General features: G+C 33.2%; 1 protein-coding gene across 1 annotated transcript in view; it reads left to right on the plus strand.

Annotated features, from left to right (window-relative positions):
• The window catches only part of LOC123656258 (protein halfway), a 54439-nt gene that overhangs the window by 18056 nt on the left and 20022 nt on the right, over positions 1-16361 (plus strand). The window contains exon 2 of the mRNA XM_045591967.1: positions 14285-14362. Within this exon, the coding sequence (XP_045447923.1) occupies positions 14285-14362 (78 nt within the window). The remainder of the gene's footprint in view (positions 1-14284; positions 14363-16361) is intronic.

Below are 16361 nucleotides of genomic sequence, written 5' to 3' on the forward strand. Positions count from 1 at the left end.
AAACTTAAAAAACCCGGCACTGGGCACCTGGTATTTGAATTGAATTGCTATAACAATAAACTCTAAAATAGTTCGAAAAACTAATATTCTTTTTATTAATTTCGAATATTTTATTTTAGGGAATTTTCTGTGACGCAATAAATTTAAATATAAGAGATATACAGTTTAAGGTTTTTCCAGAACCCTTATTACAAAGCTCCCTAGGGCGTATCAGCCCTTTCATTTGGACAAATAAAAAGAAAATGGACAGATAACAGTCCCTAGTGTAGTTGCTATTTTTGATGAATGATTTAATTAATTATCTTTTGAATAAATATTCATTAGTTACTGTATATAAAATTGCAATTATGTGTTGGTAGCAGAAACAGTATCAGATAATAATCTCTAGTAGAAGGAATGTAAATAAAAGTAAGTACCTAAGTGTTCTGTGCACTGTGCGGTCACCTGATGGTAAGCGTTTACCATAGCTTATAGACGTCATGCAACAAGAAAAGCATCACTACCTTTCTATTAAATAAAATTATTGTAATTGTTTACCCAGTCAAAAGTTCTGAGGCAACGTGAATTAAAAAAAAACAATGAAATTGAGAACCTTCTCCTTTTTTTTAGAAATCGGTGAAAAAAAAAATAACAAAATTAACCTAAAATTAAAAAATTGGTATTGACTAAAATTAAGTTACTAATTGTGTTTTGCTGGCAAACGAAAAAAAACCGACTTCAATTACATCGACAAGTATAATACAACGTATGGTAGACGAGAAAATAATCAAGTAAATACGCATTATCAAAGATTACAACAAAATTTGTAATCAGATCACGATGAAATTTAAATGTGACTACATGATAAATATCGGCTTTCGATTAAATTAAAAATCATCAAAATCGGTACACCCAGTAAAAAGATATGTGGATTTTCAAGGTTTTCCCCTCGATTTCTCTGGGATCCCATCATCAGATCTTGGTTTCCTTATCATGGTACCACACCTGGGATATCTCCTTTCCAACAAAAAAAAAATTATTATAATCGGTTCATAAACGACGAAGTTATCCCCGAACATACATAATATATATATATATATATATATATATATATATATATACATATACGGTTGAATTGAATAACCTCCTCCTTTTTTGAAGTCGGTTAAAAAAGAGAAATGCTTATTAGGAAGCAGAGAAAGAAAACCAAAAAAAAACGACATTAAAAAACAATTACACAACAAATATTTAACAGTAAGATGTTCATTAAATATAATTAGCTACTGTCGTCATATATTTATTGTGAAGCTATTTTTTACGATTACTACTATTATCTAATAAAGACGCAGTGTTCGAGATAACACAAGATTGCTGTAAGCACACAGCTTCTTGCTAGCAGATAACAATGCGGCACAGCGACTTGGAAATATAATTTTATGAAACTATGTTTATATTAAAAATGACAAAATATCAGTACTCGATAGTATAAATATACTCAGCAAAAAAAAAAAATAATAATCAAATTGAGAAGTCGGTTAAAAGGAATGAAAAAAAGATGTACATATTCATGAACATAAATATGGCGGAGTAAGTTCGTCGCATTCGTGATTGAAGTAGAGGAATTCCTCCCCAAACATATATAGGTACTTCATAATTGCATACATGTTTCGTTACGATATCACACTTGATGTGACGTGACATGTAAAATAATTATTTATATGTCTATCAGTTATATGTTTAGCAAAGTATTTATATTATTTTGAACTAAAAAATCATACACATAAACTACAACAGACATTAAATTACTTAGATTAGTAATGGAACACTGTGTTTGCTGTACATAAAAAAGCACTACCTCGATTCCAATGAATGGGTAAATAAAAGACAATGGATGATAAATATCCTTAAAGCTTGACATTATGCCTCTATAAACAACTACACTAAACGGCAGCTCCACCCTCCGAGTGATATATCGAGGACACACCGAGGCGCGCCGCAGTAAATACACGACGATTAGTTCGAATTGAAACCTGCTGTGAATTTATTTGTTGATTTACTTTCTTTTGTATTTAGTTTCATATTTAGAAATAATTGTGTTTGCAGACAAACGAAAAAAAAACCGACTTCAATTACATCGACAAGTAATACAACGTAGATCGACGAAAAAATAGTCAAGTAACTACGCGTTATCAAAGATTACTCAAAAAGTAGTTATCAGATCTCGATAAAATTTAAATGTGACCACATGATGAACATCAGCTTTTCATTAAATTAAAAATTATCAAAATCGAAACACCCAGTAAAAAGTTATTGCGGATTTTCGAGAGTTTTACTCGATTTCTCTGGGATCCCATCATCAGATCCTGGTTTCCTTATCATGGTACTAAACTAGAGATATCCCCTTTCTACCAAAAAAAGAATTATCCAAATCGGTATACCCAGTAGAAAGTTATGCGGTATAATACAACGACGTAGGTCGACGAAAAAAGCGTCAAGTAAAAACGCATTATTAGATATAACTCGAAAAGTAGTCGTTAGATCTCAAATAAATATAAATGGGACCAATTGACACACACCACCTTTCGATTAAAAAAAAAATTGTCGAAATCGGTCCACCCTGTCAAAAGTTCTGATGTAACATACATAAAAAAAATACAGTCGAATTGAGAACCTCCTCCTTTTTTGGAATTCGGTTAAAAATATACATTAAAAACATTTAAAGGACTTAGCCGAATTTATTTGTTGATTTACTTTCTTTTGTATTTAGTTTCATATTTAGAATAAATATACTATGTTAAATTACATTTCGAATAAAGGACTCAGCCAGAAATATATTAAGTTAGGAACAGCCTGACTGACTACGTACCTTCCAGAACTACAGCTATATAATGTGTTCAAGTAGTGTTGTAGTCAAGTGTGTTGATAGTGTTTGTTTATCATTATTACCATATAAAAAGGATTATCTTTGTGCCTGTATATTTGGACCCTGAAGTAGGAGCACAGATTTTTTTAAATAAATTTAACTCTTTGACACATAACCTCCAATAGCGATAACAATTCAACATCTAGCTTTAGCATCGGTCCACTCGCGAACGTGATTCATACCGCGTTTGGCTGTACCTACATAGTTATTTGATAGATTGTTTTTTTTTTTAAATATGCAAATTTTTTATAATGTTATTTAAATTGGAACATTTGTAACGTAAATTTTAAATTTAATTTTGGAAAATTTAAAATTCTATTTAGCGCAGTTTTTATTTTAAGCTAGCCCGGACAGACTTCATTTTGTCAAAAGTTATTAGTAAAAATTTAAATAAAAAAAAAATGTATGGAAAATCTTCCATTAGCCGAATTGGTCGAGCCATTCTCGAGTTATGCGCTTAGCAACATTCATTTTTATTTATATAGATAGGTAAAGTCAATTTGAAACATAATTTTGTAACCAACCTGTTTCCAGTTTTGGTTTCCAAAAAATTTTTTTTATTTGTATCGTATTAATATTAAAAAAATCAAAAGTCGGTTCAATGTATCTTAAACGATTACAAATGTTTATAATTACACATTTATTTTGTACGAGCTGTATCCGAAAATTCTCTTGTTTTCGACAAATTTTGACTTTTATCTTCTCTTTCAAGGGAACCAAAATCAAAATACGACTTTATTCACACAGGATTCAAAAGCACTATCGAATCGTCATAATACAAATACTGAGATTAGGAAATAAAAGTTATCCAGTACGGTTCCTATATAGCTTCCCTATCTCAAATTGTGTAAAGTCTTATTTGGATTTATTCAATAGCTTTGGTGTAATGCGTGACCAATCAGCAGTGTAGACTAACTTGAAAGACAGTGTCCAGTCCTCCATACAAATTGTGTTAAAAATCTGGTAGGCAAAAACAGAGATGGATAGGTTATTGAATCCTTTTTATTAATTATTAAACGGTTTTATTTAGCTCACCCCGTTTGTTTTATTTTTTATTTATTATTTATTCTTGGGTCAAATTTAGTAATTCAAATTTCACCCTCTTCCTGTCAACCGATTAATCTGAAATTTTGTATAAACTTTGGATTTTGGTGACAATACAATTATGTTTATTCATTATCATTATAAATTCAAGATGGCCGCCGCTACAAAATGGCGGATAATTTATGTTTTATTAATCCCATCAATATGGGTATCAAATGAAAGGGCTCAACAAGCAGAATACAATATACTATAAAAAATTGAAATCCAAGATGGCGGCCGCTACAAAATGGCGGATAACGTAGGTTTTATCAATCCCATCAATATGGGTATCAAATGAAAGGGCTCAACAAGCAGAATACAATAAACTATAAAAAATTGAAATACAAGATGGCGGCCGCTACAAAATGGCGGATAACGTAGGTTTTATCGATCCCATCAATATGGGTATCAAATGAAAGTGCTCAACCAGTATAATCAATGTACTATATAAAATTAAAATCCAAGATGGCGGCCTCTACAAAATGGCGGATAACTTAGGTTTTATCAATCCCATCAACATGTGTATCAAATGAAAGGTCTCAACAAGTAGAATACAATTTACTATGCAAAATTGAAATCTAAGCTGGCCGCCGCTACCAAATGTCTGATAACAATTTTTTATCAATCCCACCAATATGGGTATCAAATAAAAGGGCTTGACAAGAAGAATACGGTGCACTATACAACCTCAATATTTAAGATGGGCCTTGCAATAATGAAGCACTAAATGAATTAAACAGAATGCGAAATAAAAACTAAAAACTAGAAAATAAAAATAGGTAAAAAAACTTTTTAAGTTAAACGGTTTTATGTTAAACATACATTGCAATGTTTAAGATAAATGTACTAAAAACCAAAAAATAATAAAATAGATACAGTCGTGGGAATTATAAACATATGCATAGACTAGACTAAAATAAAACCGTGGGGCACGTCAATTGTCTACAAATTATCGACTTAATGTGCGATAGAAGCATCGTTTAATTCGTCGTTAAAATAGGCAGTTCGCCCGCAGACGGTGAGGAAATTACTTACTATTTTCTTGCTCATGGAAATTCCAATAGTTATACACTCCATGTAAATAAAAGAGATGTTTCAACTAGTTTATCGTTGGACATTCACACCGCTGGCTGGCGAGGAATCGTTTCACTGCTCGTAGTTTGTCTTTAATCGACAAAACATATGATAAAAGTACTACTCGCTCACCACTATGAAACCCTAAAACTCGCTTATAATCGAGCTTGCTAGCTTGTTTCCACATTCTAGCCCTACTTATCACACGTCCATCGTTGTCGGTTGAACAACTGCCTAATTATAGTGTAACATTACAAAACAAACATTTTAATCAACGATTGTAGACAATTGACGTGCCCCACGGTTTTATTTTAGTCTAGTCTATGCATATGTTTATAATTCCCACGACTGTATCTATTTTATTATTTTTTGGTTTTTAGTACATTTATCTTAAACATTGCAATGTATGTTTAACATAAAACCGTTTAACTTAAAAAGTTTTTAATTTTTTTGCACAATTTTTTTATTCCGTAAGAACCATTTGAGAAGTTATATTTTAAAGTAAAAAAGACCGATTTGCCAAGCCGTTTTCGAGTTTTCCATTTAGCCACACATTAGGCGTCTCATATTTATTCATATTATTATTCACATTGTTATTTTTCAATTGTTAAGTTACTCAATTTTGTGTTTTAATTTAATTTATTTTGATTTAAATTATAATTTGATCTTAATTTGATTTTAATTTTAATTTGCTTTTGATTTTAATTTAATTTTGATTTTGTATTTGTATTTTGTTTCTTGTTTTAGATATTTTAATTCTAATTATAAACTTTTTTGTTTTAATATTTGCGCTCTGCTTATTATATGTGTTAGTTTTTAGTGGAAACTTGACTGGTTTAGGCACTATCTTGTTGCTGTTCTTTTTTACTTTGTGTTATATTGTACTGTCTGTTTCCCAAATAAAAATAAATAAATAAATATAGATGTAAACATAAACTATACTGTGTGTACAACAGCTGAGCGGTCACAGTTAGTAACTCATTACAACACAAACGTATACAAAGAGAAGTAAATAATGCGCTATCGTTATGTTATTTCCGCTAACAATACAATATTTCAACTCAATTATACCCAATATTTGTTCAATTGTAACGCAGTTATAATCACAAAATGTAATTACCTCGTTAGTGTAACATTAAATTATAGTAACTAGTAGCTACATAATACACGTATGTTAAATATATTTTAATGTTACCGTACACAAAACTTGTCAAATTGACTGTTGTCTAATTGATTACTTTCTGAGAGTCGTTTACACAACATTTTAAGTGACAAACTTACTTGATATATCGCGCTTCAGCCTGTAATATACTACTGGGCATAGGTCTCTTTCCCCGTGTAGGAGAAGGATCAGAGCTTAATCCACCACGCTGCTCCAATGCAGGTTGACGGATATATTCCCTACTATGAGTAACGATCGCTATCAGGTGTACATGATAACAACCGGGACCGACGGCTTAACGTGCTCTCCGAGGCACGGTGGGGAGACCCACAAGGACTGCACACACACCCAGATCACGGCAAACACCTGTATGGCCAATACAATTGTTTATCACGTGCGGGGATCGAACCCGCAACCGCCAGCGCAACAGGTACAATCCATGGCAACCGTTGCGCCAACGCGGCGTCAATTTTCTAACTACGTTTATCATGTTTTATGGTATAATTTAATTCAACAAATTAGCATCGGCTGATGCAGTGGCGGTCTATGGTTTGGTTCTTGCTTATGGTAAAATATTGTATGCTTTATAGAGATGTTCGCCATAATCTGGGCGTTTGTAAACTAGCACAAGTATTGTATGTGCTTGTGGTCGGTCAACAAAAGCAGAAATCCTACTGGGGTCGTTGAGTGTCAGACCATTCTTGTTTTATGAATAGTGGTATTAGTTTTGCGTTTATCATTAATTTATTCATTCTTTTGAGGCAGTGACATTTAAGAGCGCAAAAGAGCAAGGATGACTTTGCATTTGCCTCTATAACAGGAAAAGACGAACGAAGAAGATGGACTGCATCATCTATGTAGATGATATAATGCAAGGGACAAAGTACAGAGCCCTGCGCTGTTCCATCTAATACTCGTACGTTTTTACTGGTGATATTGACAATTATAACCACATGATCTATTGTTGAGGTAGCCTTGAAACAATTTATTTAAAAAGCCTGTATACCACAGTTTTTGATAAGAATGTCATGTTTTAAAGTGTCAAACGCTTCACTATAATCAATAAACATTACTCGAACGTATTTTTTAATGTTGAGATATTTATAAATACTATACATAAACTTTGAGAATAATTGGACTTACTGAAATTAAAATTGTTTATTTGTTATTATATTGGCTACCCAGCGGTCGAAATTCGACCATGATTAATTTAAATTATAAGTTTGGTTTATTAAGGTTCTGTTGTCAAAGACTGTACTTCTATAATAATAAACTAAAGAGTATAATATGCGTGTGTGTGTGTGTGTGTGTGTCAAATACATTGTAGTATGTGTAATGTTTTTTTATTGGTTTAATGTATTTTTTTATGGATAATTAAAAAAAAATAATAGAATCCTGCATTCCTTCTCTTCATTTCATTCAATCACTTTTAAAAACCCCGCTTAAATAATTTAAATTAGTATTCCTTGACACATAATCTCGTATAACTTTCTTGAAAAAAAAAAGATTTATGAGTAGGTACGTGCATTAATTATAAATACACATTACACATAGCTTGTCTATTTATACTCCGTCGTTCACAATCGTATTATTTATGAGTATTTCGATATGAATTTACGCGACAGGCAGTAAAAACAAAACTATTTACACAACACACATAGTAATAACACATTAACATTTATAGAGCGCTATGTAATGTATTGTGCTAAAAATAATTTATGTGTGTGTGTGTGTGTGTGTGTGTGTGTGTGTGTGTTTAACAGTGATAAAAATATGAATCCAAAGTTTATAAAATATACATTTGATAATGACTTAAGTCTACTGAAATAATCTAATATGCAAAATGTATTCAGACTTTAGTATATTAAGACATGAAACACTAAAATTACCAATTTAGATGAATACCTTGAGAGAGGAAAATAGTTCTTCATTTAATGATAGGCAAATATTTCTTTCTATGGGTAAAACACATGAGTTCACGTTATTTTTGGCGTAGACTTGTGGAGGCCTATGTCCAGCAGTGGACTGTGATAGGCTGAAATGATGATGATGATGATGATGATGAAATATTTCTTCATTGGCGGTTTTATCATAAGTAGTAGTAGGCAAAAATAGGTGATAATAAGAAATGAGATCAACTAAATTAAAATATGAAAAAAATGTAGTAAATAAAACCATGATACGGATACTTAATACCACGATGTGACCACAGATTATACTATGTGTGTTGTTCTACATAAAAATAATATAATAATAATAATAAACATAAAACGATTTCTCTCTAATAGGTATATCGATTTGATCTAATATATCCTAAAGTGAATATGTACTTCGTTTCTATTTCTCATAGCGTAATATTTATACTCTTTTTAACCGACTTCAAAAAAAGGAGGACGTTACTCAATTCGGCCGTATATATACTATTAATGTATGATTAGGTATAAATTCGTCGTTTATGAACCAATTTTAATAATTCTTTTTTTGTTGAAAAGGATATATCCCAAGTGTGGTACCATGATAAGGAAACCAGGATCGGGGATCCAGGATGGAATCCCAGAAAAATGGAGAGAAACTCTCGAAAATCGTAGTGACGACTAGTGCGTTTGTTAATTTTTTTCGTCTTCTTACGTTGTATTACTTGTCGATGTAATTGAAGTCGTTGTTTTCGTTTGCGAGCAAACACAATTATTATATACAGCTAAGTCAGCAAACAAGCGTAACGGCTTACCTGATGGTAAGTGGGATACCGTACCTCATTAACGCCAGCAACACTAGGAACATTTCCATAGCGTTGTCGACCCTCTCTTCAACTCTCCCCCGGACCTATGGCTACCTTACTCAACGCAGAAATACAACATTGCTGGAGAGCAGCATAATTTAGCTGTAATCTTCTGGAAGGTTGAGGTCACTAGGACAGTACTTGGGTTGCTCCAGATTTTGAGCAGGATATTTCCAGCTGTGCCCTACATCAATATCATCATCATTATCATCATCACAGCCTATACAGTCCACTGCTGGACATAGGCCTCCACAAGTTCACGCCAAAAATAACGTGAACTCATGTGTTTTGCACATAGTCACCACGCTGGGCAGGCGGGTCGGTGACCGCAGGGCTGGCTTTGTCGCACCGAAGAGGAGTCGCTCTTACGACACCCACGGGAAGAGAGGGGGTGGCTATATTCTTTAGTACTGTAGCCACACAATACACATCAATATAATATATGATCTATTAGCCTATATGACCTATCACAATAAACTTACGCCTAAATATAATGTAACAATAGATAAGATAAACAAACGATCTCTTACATTATACAATATCTGTGCAGAACTGCAGATATACAGATATACATGTATGTCGATATAAACATTCGACGGTGTTCTCGAAGTATTAACGATACCCACAGTGCTGATAACACAACAGTTTCTCTTGTTTTTGCATTCTCATTAAATATTTATGTTGCATGCATTATATCTACCTACGTCGCGCATTTGACCGATGCGACCTACTGATGTCGATGCTACATTGACTATGTAACACCTAATTACATAAAGCTATTACTATTTTTATTGACTGGCCTATAGTACAGTTGGTACCTTTACAAGTATACAGAATACGTATTAAGGTATTATATGAATTTACTAAAAAATATAGACGTGTACGTGAACTGTTAGGTACTTAAAACATATGCGTAAAGTTTTATTCCTTATGATGATGATACAAGACTGTGGTCTAGAAATAATAACAATATATTATTTATTGTAAAAAAATTAAGAACGCGACAATTTTAGCCGCGCAACGATAAGACGGCCTTATCACATAAAGCAATTTCTTCCAGGCAGCCTTTTGATTGAAACTGAAAAATAAGAATTAAGTAGGTTTATCGAAACAAAACAACTGGGTAGTAATAAATATATAACATAAAATAAGTTGACCATACACATCAAGAAAGAATTTGTTTTTCTAACACCTTAAAAATGAGGTATCTGTGTTGTGATAAATATTTAAAATAATTTGCAGTGAAATTGATATTTAATAAAAAGAGTATTGTGATAAAAATGTTTATTTTTAAACAGTGACAATATATGACCTGAAAGCTCTAAATCCATCGATAAGCTAATTCTACTTAACCTGATAAAATATATCATAACAGGATATTGTTATCACTTTCAAATTGCTCTTCAACGATCTGATATTGCTGTACATATTATTACGGCTTATCTATACAAATAAAAAAAATTGGAGTGTCTGTTTGTAATATTAAAATAACCGCATTTTACGAAATGCAAATGGATGTATGTATACACGGCACATAATATACCTACCAAAATATATTTTTTTACAATATTTGTCTGTCTGTCTGGTCTGTTTGTTCCGGCTAATCTCTGAAACGGCTAGACTGATTTTGACGGGACTTTCACTGGCAGATAGCTGATGTAATAAGGAGTAATTTAGGCTTTTATTTTAGAAGTTTACTTATTTTATAACTCTGTGAACCGAACAGTAAATTTTTTGTTAAAATTCACGCGGATAAAGTCGCGGTCACATCTAGTCTATTTATATATTAGATGACGCGGCGAGCTTAGTATTGTTTTTTCGTAAATATATTTAGGCTCTTTTTAAAATTATCGTTTAAAAAATCTTGTCCCGACAATAATGAACACAGAAAAAGCCAATTTGATAAATATTTTGGCGGTTCGTTTTTATTTACATAGGCGATAGGTAATTAATTACTGACTAGCAGTTTTTTTTGTTTAATAACTCTGAGGCTTATTGCCAAAAGAGAGCATTATTATTTTATTTTCGGTCCGAATCCACCGCCCACCAGAAATCCTTGAAAGACATTGAATCATTCTCTAGATCAGACCGGGCGTCGTCAATTGTCCAATGTTCGACTTCCTCCCTTCAAGTGAATAGGAGGAAGACGATCTTCTTCACGTTATTTAAGCCTTTATTAGGTTAACCTTAAGATCTAGAATCTTATAAATACCATTAAGAGAGTTTGGTCGGTTTATTTAGTATAATACTGGTAGATAATGCCAAGCGTGTACCACGTATATATTAATGTTACTTACTTAAATGAACTGGACAAAAATCTGTATTAGAAGTAATTCAACATATTTTGGGTTAATGTCTTTTATTGGTAAAAAGAGCATAGATGATTTCGCCAATCTCACGTAGAATAAAGAATATGTTCAGGGTTTTGATCGGTCAAAATTGCACCATTCGTTAAAAAAATAGTTGTACTGAGTTACAAACTGACAGTATCTGTGTGAAGGCTAGACATTTTTGATATTAGAAAAGTTTTTAATTTATACTATACGTCTGTAGCTATATCAGTAAACTTATATTTTGCTTATCTGTTATTTGTAAACTTAAGTCTAAAATGATTCTGTTTGATGCTTCTTTCGTTTCTTAAATATTACGAACGAAATAATTTGAACTTGTCTCCAATTTTACATGTTTCAAGTTCATTTTTAATTCTAATTTGCACAAGCAACTGTCATTAAATATTAAATACTTTGTAATCCTAACTTACGAGAATATTTGAACAATGTGTATTTTATAAAAAATATTTACCTTCCGCGTCGACGCGAACTATCTGATAAAAAAAGATTTGAAGTAATATATATTTATTTTTAACTTTTTGTTAAGTGTTTTATGTAGGAAAATATGGCCATGTCCAATAGTGGTATGCCCAATACCAAATATTAACAACATTTTATGACAAAAATTATAATATTCTTTAAGTTATTAAGGAATAGATAATCCTTTTTACGAATTTTAATAACAATATGAAAATAAACAAGAATATATTACATTTGCGACACGCTAATTGTCAAACAGAAACAAAAAAAAACCACGATTATTGTCAAATTTGAAACTACAATAATTGTAAATTGTTTGTATTTTTCATTTAAATGTTTATTTTAATAACGTTTTGTTTGCGTTTCGCGTTAGCTTGTGCGTTTAAATTGTTTCTAAAGTAACGCAAAGTGCAGAATACTCGAAGACGATTAGTTTAAATGACTGTTATTACAACAGCCGTTTATTTTAAAGACAATCCTTATTCAAACCCTTCATCTATTGTTAAAACAACACAGATTAGAATCAAGATAAAATTGTGTAAGAAAAAATTGATATTTTTTTTTATAACTAGGTCGGCTAACACGCGTACGGCTCACCTGATGGTAAGCGATTACCGTAGCTTACCGACGCCTGCAACACTACAAGCATCGCTAGCGCACTGCCGACCCTATCCCCAATCCCCCCGAGGAATCATTAATGTTTTTATATTTGTTAGGAAAATAATAATTTTTGGATTTACTAAATCATTATTATGTATTATAGTCACTTAAATAGGCATTATGGTCCGGGAGCCAGTGACAGATTTTCATGACTAATTTCCTTTCAATCGAAACTTCGTAATATTCACCCACGGAGTCGTAGCTGACGGAAAAACTACTTTATAAAATTATCTTAACATCTTTATTGTATTTACGATGATTTATAAAAATATGTAATAATTATTATCGAATGACATAATAATAAAAGCAAACTGCAACAATCATCATAATCACGTAGACTACACATTAGCCACTGTATAGTCATCATACATGACTATACATAAAAATTTTACGCTTTCTTAAACGTTACGGACATTTTTTAGCAGCTAGGGTACCCCTTCACAACGCCTCATAAGCAACTTCGTTCCAAAATCGGTAAACCAAAAATAAAATATTAAAGATAAATATAGTATGTAATATTAGGTTAATATAAATATAGTATGTAAAGAAGGTTCTAACCTTCTTCAAAAGCCAGTTCCATTTTTGCATATTTATAAACAAGTTGCAACATAATTTACATAAATAAATGTGAAATGTTTGTACCTGCATCTTGCTAGACTCGTTTGAAACTGTAATGCATTTATGCTATTTTTATGAATATTTTACTTACGCAAGCTATTAAAATGAGACCGACGTATTGAAAATCTAGTAGTATTTCTGATTCCAACGATTTGACGAAAATCTTTAACAATTACAACGTCATCAGTTTCCAACCTATCCAGTGTTGTGGAACCGTAAATTTCATCATAAGATGTTCAGGTCAGGTAGATTAGGTACCTAATTTAAGAATTGAAGCTCTTAATCTTATCAATATTGTTAATGCGGAAGGTTGGATAGATACATAGCTTCTAGGAAGCGTAAAAGGCTGCGATGCTTCTGGTGTTGCAGGCGTTCATAGGGTTCGGTATCCGCTTACCATCAGATGGTCTTTAGTTAGTTTTGATACCTCTATAATGAAAAAAAGATGTTTATAACTCAATCACGCCATAACTACTGAATGGATCTAGCAGAAACTTGGTATGGAGATAGCTACAGACCCAAAAAAATAAATGAAAATCCATATTTCATTACAAAGTTCTCAGTGGATAAGAGGTTACGCAGGTAAAAGCGTAAAGCGCAATTAGACGCGCATTAAATTTAACTAATTAAGATTAGGCAGCTTACAATTTGGCAGTTTGCAATAAATACACACCAACAATATTTATAATGATAGCATATTCATCACATCAGACTATCGCAGTCCACGGACATAGGCCTCCATAAGTTCGAGCTAAAAATTGCGTGAACTCATGTGTTTTGCCCATAGTCACCACGCTGGGCAGGCGGGTTGGTGACCGCAGTGTTGGCTTTGTCGCACCGAACACGCTGCTGCGCGTCTTCAGCCTGTATTTCAAAGCCAGCAGTAGGATGGCTATCCCACCATAGGTCGGCTTTTTAAGTTCCAAGGTGGTAGTGGAACTGTGTTATCCCTTAGTCGCCTCTTACGACACCCACGGGATAGCATATTATGCAATGACAAATAAATATACAAACAAACTCATGCAGATTTTGTTGCGTTCGGTTACAACTCTACTTATATTCTATGACATAAAGACAGAAAACATTATTTTCATTACGGATTTTGGGAATAATCTTTTTTTTACCACCTATTAGGTTCTTAACCATGAAGTGTTTATATAATTATGACATTTCTAATTAGTAACTGTTGTTCACAGATACAGCTGTGGTGCTGTTTCGTGGTCTACCTCGTAACCAATATGAGTCTCGTGGAGACGAGGCTGGAGGAAATGGAGGTATTGTATTGTTTTACTTGATTTTATTGGACTTGTGTTTTACGGATCGCAGTAAAAGACAAGTGACCAAATTTTGTGGCGGATTTTTTAATAATTCTAAACTTATAAAGAGACGTCGGTCTGCTTAATAGTAAGTGGTTATCGTAGCAATGGATACCAATAATATACAACAAGTATTAGAAGCACGTTGCCTATCCCATCCTTGTTTTTAACACAGCTCAGTCAGGACCTTACTCGCAACAGGAACACAACACTGGGTAGTGTGTGTGAGTCTATTACTTAGGAGCTTATTTTAGTTCTGACATTCTTAAGTTCAAGATACCTCCATTGTTGGGCTGTTTGATATGATGAGCAAGACATTTCTGGCTTTGTTCTACTTCATACAACCTTCATATTTAACTTTAAATTTGTGAAAATACGCATCCTAACTGAAGACAGGTTAAACCAGCCTTGGCCATTCATTGGAGATCCAAGCGTAGGTCAAGACTAGTTAACCCAGCCTTGGCCATTCATTGGAGATCCAAACATGGGCGAAGACTGGTTAAACCAGCCTCGGCCATGCCAATGATTATCCAAGCTTGGGCCAAGACTGCCTGACCCAGCTTTGGCCATGCCAATGATCACCCAACCTTGGGCCAAAACGCTAGCCCAGCCTTGGCCATGCCAATTATTATCCAACCTTGGGCCAAGACTGGCTAACCCAGCCTTGGTCGTTGGGGTTAGTCAATCGGGACCCAAGCTTAGGACATACGTTGTGATTCGAGTATTATTATTGTTATAGTTCAGATATGATTCCCTCAGATGTCGCCCTACAAATTAAGGTATTTTTCTAAATCGTGCTAGCCAGATTCTCTCGCGTCCAATGACCTCCCTCGGTCGCATCGATACCAAAATGGCGCTTCTCGGCCTACAGGTTAAAATCAAAGTGTGGTAGCTGTCTTTTTCAGCTTAATATTCGAAAGCTCCCGCAATGCGGGACCAGTAGGTACTCACTTCAGCTTACCGCAGTCCACTTCCGGACATAGACGTTAGACGCCAGACGTTAAAGCGCGAACTCATGTGTTTTTTGTACGTGGTAGATATTAGGTATATTAAACTGATTATTGGAAAATAATGAGAAGTTAGGGGCTTGCCCCACTCCCGTCACGGGTCGCCCCGGCTTTTTTTAATAAAAATAATTTATTTAGAAAAACGTTTACATAATATGAAAACCGTTGTTGGCGTTGCACTGCCGCCCCGTATTACGGATGTGCTTTTTGAGAACCAAGCATCGTTATCATTCCAGACTTCTACCAAGACTGGCTTGCAGGCTTGGCCCAGAGTTCTACATAGTTGGGCCAAGTCTGGCCCAGGCTTGGCCCCGTGGTACTTTCCTGTATGGGAAGTTTCACTTCAAAAAAATTAAAATTAGTAAAATAGTATTATTATACGTAAGTTGATTTGAAATTGAACACTAAAAAAATACCTTATCAATCATGTTTACGCTGCTGTTTCAAAATTAAAGCCGTTATATATATAATTGTAATAATTAATTACTTTTCAAAAAAAAAAAAACAAAAAAAAAAACATATTTTTTTTAGTTGTTGATGCCGGTAGAGCAAGCAATTTATGTGGAGTAATTCTGAGGCTTTTTCTAAAAAGGGAGGCAAACATTTTAAACCTTAGCGTATTAATATATATGATTTTTATTTTATTAATTACCAGTTCTTCTCAGCAGAATCTACGTTAAAAATTCAATGGTGGGTGCAAATTAACGTAATAAGTTTCTCGGACATGACTTACATCACAATTATCTTTAATGTAATAATTATTACTTTTCAAGTTTTGCTTTGTAAATATGAATAGTGCAGTAATTTTTAATTAGTGCAAAAAATACGGAGTAATTTATTTTAAAATGACTATTTAAAAGTTCTTTTAATACCTATTTAAATAAACTTTAGTTTCAATAAATATACAGTTCACACTCTCCGCTCCGCTAGGATTTACTCGTGTGTCGGGG

This window comes from Melitaea cinxia, chromosome 9 (genome assembly GCF_905220565.1).
Source record: "Melitaea cinxia chromosome 9, ilMelCinx1.1, whole genome shotgun sequence".
NCBI lineage: Eukaryota > Metazoa > Arthropoda > Insecta > Lepidoptera > Nymphalidae > Melitaea > Melitaea cinxia.